The sequence below is a fragment of the Symphodus melops genome (genome assembly GCF_947650265.1).
Source record: "Symphodus melops genome assembly, chromosome: 2".
In the NCBI taxonomy this organism is placed as follows: Eukaryota; Metazoa; Chordata; class Actinopteri; order Labriformes; family Labridae; genus Symphodus; species Symphodus melops.
In genome coordinates, this window is record NC_136692.1 from 31,189,053 (window position 1) to 31,195,662 (window position 6,610).

General features: G+C 50.9%; 1 protein-coding gene across 1 annotated transcript; it reads right to left on the minus strand.

Moving 5' to 3' along the window:
• Positions 1-521: 521 nt before the first annotated feature.
• Positions 522-5,250, minus strand: dusp5 (dual specificity phosphatase 5). Its single transcript, XM_079338487.1, is given in 5 exon segments — positions 522-1,247; positions 3,125-3,344; positions 3,768-3,794; positions 3,796-3,911; positions 4,551-5,250. Coding segments are annotated over 5 exon segments (1,329 nt in total). The 5' UTR covers positions 5,110-5,250; the 3' UTR covers positions 522-840.
• Between the last annotated feature and the right edge of the window lie 1,360 nt (positions 5,251-6,610).

Sequence of the window (6,610 nt, forward strand, 5' to 3'; positions counted from 1 at the left end):
GGTGCTCTACGGGGGTCGTTGGCATGGCAACGTTTGGGATCCTGTGATGTAGAAAGTGTGTTTATGAAGTGTAAGTCGGTCGCTGCAGGTGTCACTGTTGTCTCTCCTGCTTTGGTCTACAGACTCTCCAGCTTGCTGACTGCTCGGCAGTAGAAACCTGAGACAGTCCTCTCTAAACCTGAAGGTCAGGGGTTCGATCCCCAGCTCCTGAAGCCACATGTCCGATGTGTCCTTGGGCAAGACATTTAACCCCAAGTTGCTCCCGCTGCTTTGTCATCGGCACGTGAATGTACTGATGGACTCTTTAGAGAGAGAATCCTGTACAGCAGCATCTGTGTGTATGTATGTGTGTGTGTGTGTGTGTGTGTGTGTAATCAGCTGTGTCCATACAATAAAAGGTTGTTCTTGATTGAGAACAACGCAGCAGTCTCTCAGGGTGTGAATGTGTTTAGTTGCCTCCTATTTGACGTATGAGGCCCAATAATCTACTAACAATCAAACAATGAGCACATGGCAACAAGTTTTATTTTGTGACGAAAACATTTATTAAACACGTTAAGATCCACATTATTGAAAAAATCCGACAGACTGTCATTTTAAATAAATTAGGTTTGGATGCCTGACTGTATTTGTGAATAGGCAAAAAATCACAATATCAACCTAAGGCATGTATATTGCAGTAAATCACTGTGCTGTGTTGTTTCTCAGCAGCAGTTTAGAAGACGGGGAAACAGCACTCACGTGTGTTTGCCGACCTTTCCGCTGTGCTGCTTCAAACAACAGAAGCAAACAGCTTTTATTAGTTTCTTTCAAGTAAGACTACAAGCAGCCGCAGCTCCTTTAAGGCAGTGCAGTTATTGGGCTCAGTTTGAACTGGTGGTGGACCGGGGACTGCAGGCAAGAGGTAGGGAGGGTGAACACGGATGGCTCAAAGTTTTTGGTGTTGAAGGTGGTGGTGAAGTCGTTGGCAAAGAAGGAGGCGGATTCAGGTGCGCAGGGCGTGGCCGGCTCAGGTGTGGCGGCGTGAGCCGGGGCCGTGGAGAGGACCTCGGACTCGAACTGCAGCAGCTGACCCATGAAACTGAAGTTAGGAGAGATGACCGCTCGCCGCTGCTTGATTATATCGAAGGCCGCGTCCAAGCGCAGCTGCTGCGTCCTCATGATGTAGGCCATGCAGATGGTGGGGGAGCGTGAGATCCCCGCCTCGCAGTGGACCAGGACCTTCCCCCCTGATTGCTTCACGTGATCTGGAAGGAAGAGAAAGAAAGGAGCAACTGTCAGTCACGTGCTGCCACGACATTTTATTCTGCACAAATGTTTAACGCTCTCCTTTTGGTGGGAGTCGATTATTGATCATTATAAAGTCGAGGTGTTTGATGGCGAGGTTTCAGGGAATTCTAATCATTTCCACGCCTCACTCATCTATGCAAAAACCCTTTCTGCTCATGCATCAGTCTCCCTCTCTCACACACACACACACACACACACACACACACACACACACACACACACAGCAGCAGGGTACTGTGGACAAACAGGAACATCAGCTCTGTCTGCACTTTTCCTTTGCAGCGACGCAGACGTGTTTCCGTTGTGCACACGCTGCAGACGCCGTCACAGAGCGCAGCTGTACCCAACACTCTGTCTCTCCTCCACTGCTGAGGGGGCGCCGGCTGCTGCTGCTGCACTCTTCACTGCACCATGTTCTAATTTCGGTCTGCAGCACTCCTACACAGGGATCTGTTTCTGATCTCATGCCTCCTTCCTGTTATCTGTGAGCTCGTTCTTAGAAACACCTTCATGTCCTTTAAGTTCAATCCGTCATGTTTGTCCCTCTGCTGTTTAAGAAGACAGTGATTGGCAGGCACTTGTGCGAGTCCCTGACAGTCTGTGCTTGAGTTCTGACAGCCCCCATCGCATGAATGAATCATGAACTTCTTGAGTGGAGGATGCAGAAGAGAGGGGGAGGGGGGGGGGAGGGGGCGTGTCAGCAGCAGTGGGAGTTTTAATGATCATCCTTGGGTGATGGGCCCTCATTGGCTGGAGATGCCATGACACATTTCGGCAGCTGTTGGTGGGGGGGGGGGTGGGTCAATAATATTTATCATCTCCTCCACTGAGCTCCATCAGTCACCAGGGTCAGCAGGCGATCTGATTACTGATCGATCTGCAGCTCGCTCAGGATTTATGTGCCCCACATTTCTGATCACTTGTCATTGTCCAGGACATTTTTTCAGGACAGCATCAGACGAGCCCAGAAACCGTTTCTGGCCTTATGTAATACGAACAGGCGAGCACAATGACACCCTTTGAAGAAGGGCTGCAGCCCCCAAGGATGCACAACAGCAACACAAGCAGCCACACACTGGTCAGACAGGCTGCTGGTGGGTGAGCTTTGTCCTTGGCTAAAAATAGCCAGCAGCACATAGTGTACATCTTCTGCTGCTGCTCCTCCATGGTACACTCACGTACCTGCCGCCCTCTCTGACTCCACCTGCACTGCGCCTCCTCATCGTGTGTCACTTCATCCCTCACCGTCTTACACTGAGTGTGTGTCCTCTTCCTCCCCCACTCATTACTAAACAGGGACAGCTCACCCAGTTGTCACACTGACTGGCCACACCCGGCACAGTAAGCCACAGAGATTAGGCCTGGGAGGCGATGACGGCATGGGAGCGTCTTTTCCCAGTTAAGACGCCGGGAGGGGGAGGGGGGGGGAAATAGAGCGAGGTCGGAAGGGAACGGGGGAAGTGAGCAAATCCTGAATGAAAGCAGACTAGCTGGATATGTTTGTCGGGGATTTGAGGCAGGCGATCAGGTTAAACTGATTACAGCGAGGTCTATTTGTGAACGTCAGCCGGTGAGAAGCAGCAGAAAAGAGGAGCTTATAGGAAGGCACATCAAACACACACATCTCACTTACTCAGCCTGTTGGAAATGTTTAGAAACCAAGGCTAATGTTGCACCAGAAATATCAAGACGCCAGGAAAAGACTGTAAGGCTCGGTGGAGGTGTGAGTGTAAAACATCACGTCACACACACTCACACACACACACACACACACACACACACACACACACACACACACGCTCTATAAGACAGAATGATTCCTCCTTCGACTCACCGATAAACTCAATCGCCTCCTGGAAGTGGGAGCTGATGTCAGCCATGTTGTTGTCCTCCACTGGGATCCACTTGTAGTCGAAGTGGCCCTTGGCCGGCTGCATGTCTCTGCGGGACACGTTGAGCAAGGCCGTGACGTGAAGGTCGCTGAGATAGTCCTGTCTGGAGGCGTGGTAGGCACTACCGAGGTAGAGGAAAGGCAGGATCTCCACGGGTTTACCCTGAGAGGGAGAGAGAGGAGACGAGACGTCAGTTCATTCACACAATCAAGATTTCAACATGGACGATGAGACACCTGTCCTCCCCAGGACAGGACATGGTGTTCAGGCTCCAGCAGCTGTGGCCTTCCATCTCCTCACACTTTGTAAGGCTTCGTATAAGAGCAGCCACAACACTCCGACACAGACACGAGCAGGAGCTGTGTGTCTCAGAGAGGTCAGGGACGAGAGGCTGTTTGTCCCTCTGAGGGGTCCTCATGTCTCAGCATCAGATCAACGCTGAGACAATGTGTTGGTGCCAGACATAAAGTCATGGCCTCTACGTTCTCCTTCTTCTTTTTATAATAAGGTTAAAAATAAAACCCCCCCATGTGGGGCGTGTGAGAGAGAGGAGGAAGTGGAGTTGTGAACAGGGTGTTTCCATACCTGATCATAATTAATCTGGTTTGTGGTGACAAAGCTTCTCGCTGTGACTGCTCACTCTTTTCTCAGTTTCAGTTCCGCCCTGCTCGATGGTTTTCACCTCAGTGCAAAGTTCAGGGTACTGAGAGTGGAAGTTCTCGTATCCTCCTGAGAGAGAGAGAGAGAGAGAGAAAACAATGAACACACAGGAATGAGATTAGAGCATTTCCTCCTCTCCCCTCCTGACACGCACCTTAATATCTTGTGAAATGGCTTCATCGTTTATGAAACAGTCTTAGCAGCGGGATTATAACCTGATTATAAGCGCGTCATTAATTAGAGGCGCGCGCGCTTGAAGGACCGGTAATCCTCTGAGAGAGACATCCGGAGAGCGCAGAGGTGACAGACTCAAGCGGAGGCCTTTTAACACCTCACAGCCCAGCTGGATTAAATCAGATCAGGGAAGAAGCAGTCTGAGTGGAAGGCTTGACTTTTCGGTTTGTTGTTTTTATCAATGAAAGTCATCACACCGTCAGCGCGCGCGCGCTGCTCCCTCCCGCACTGACTCATCCGCTCCGTTGACGCACACTTGGACTTTTATCTCTCCAAGAAATGTGAAGAAAAAAAACCCCCATTTAGGCTGCTCTCAAGATGACCTGGCCTTAACGATATCAGTATTTCATGTTGAAGACCAAGTTATTAAAGAGAGGAGGAGACATGTCCACGTTGGTTTTTAGATTGAAGACAGAAAATACGCACGAAGTGTTTGATCATGTTTTCTGTTTCTTTAGGATTTAAAGCTCTCACCTTTCAGGAAGCAGATGCTCGCCCCGCTGGATAGATGACACAGGGTGTTTATTACTATTTGTGCTACACTGTCCTTTTTCAGCTTCTGCCAGTGGGACGTCCGGTCATCCAGCGCTACGATGGCCGATATGCTCCCTTCCCGGAGCCGAATCAGGGCTCTCTCATCCGGGATGACAAACTGCAGAGGCACCGGCCCTCCTCGGGACCTCCGGACCACCACCGAGTTCAGAGTGACGTTGACAGAGCCTCTGATGTTGGAGTTCGTGAATGACAAGTAAGGTCGACAATCCACAATAAGGCAGCTGCCGCAGTCCTTCCTGATGAGCTTCCTCATGCGCCGGCAGTCGATGCTGGAGACCTTCATGGTGCTTTTATTGCCTGAAGAATGGAGACGGATAAATCCTGAACAGCGAGGAGTCCCGTGTCCGTCTCTGCCTACATGTCCTCGAAGGGGATTCCGGTCGAGGAGTTTTAACTGAATGGAACCTCCGGTGCGTGACGTCACGGACCATATATGGACACCGGCGAGGTGTAAACGTAGACCAAAAAGACCTCCCATATCTGTGACGACTCCGTGGCTCCGCCCCCTGCTCTGGTAAACATGAAGCTCCGACGCTGCAGTGAGTTTGATTCAAGCATTACTCACCAACACACACACACACACACACACACACACACACACACACACACACACACACACACGGACACACCTGAGAGCGCCTAAAAATACACCTGTCTGCTCTCAGACCATCTATCCATACCAACACACACACCTGTCCTCAACACACACACACACACAGCTGTCCTCTACCAACACACACACCTGTCCTCAACACACACACACACACAGCTGTCCTCTACCAACACACACACCTGTCCTCAACACACACACACCTGTCCTCTACCAACACACACACCTGTCCTCAACACACACACACCTGTCCTCTACCAACACACACACCTGTCCTCAACACACACACAGCTGTCCTCTACCAACACACACACCTGTCCTCAACACACACACACCTGTCCTCTACCAACACACACACCTGTCCTCAACACACACACACCTGTCCTCAACACACACACACCTGTCCTCTACCAACACACACACCTGTCCTCAACACACACACCTGTCCTCAACACACACACACACAGCTGTCCTCTACCAACACACACACACCTGTCCTCAACACACACACACCTGTCCTCAACACACACACACACACAGCTGTCCTCTACCAACACACACACCTGTCCTCAACACACACACACCTGTCCTCAACACACACACACACAGCTGTCCTCCACCAACACACACACACACACACACACACACACACACACACACACACACACCTGTCCTCAACACACACACACACAGCTGTCCTCTACCAACACACACACCTGTCCTCAACACACACACCTGTCCTCTACCAACACACACCTGTCCTCAACACACACACACAGCTGTCCTCTACCAACACACACACCTGTCCTCAACACACACACACCTGTCCTCTACCAACACACACACACCGCTGTCCTCTACCAACACACACACCTGTCCTCAACACACACACCTGTCCTCTACCAACACACACACACACACACACACACACACACACACACACACACACACCTGTCCTTTACCAACACACACACACACACACACACACACACACACACACACACCTGTCCTCAACACACACACCTGTCCTCAACACACACACCTGTCCTCAACACACACACACCTGTCCTCTACCAACACACACACACAGCTGTCCTCTACCAACACACACACCTGTCCTCAACACACACACCTGTCCTCTACCAACACACACACCTGTCCTCTACCAACACACACACCTGTCCTCTACCAACACACACACACACCTGTCCTCTACCAACACACACACCTGTCCTCTACCAACACACACCTGTCCTCTACCAACACACACACCTGTCCTCTACCAACACACACCTGTCCTCTACCAACACACACACACACCTGTCCTCAACACACACACACCTGTCCTCTACCAACACACACACACACC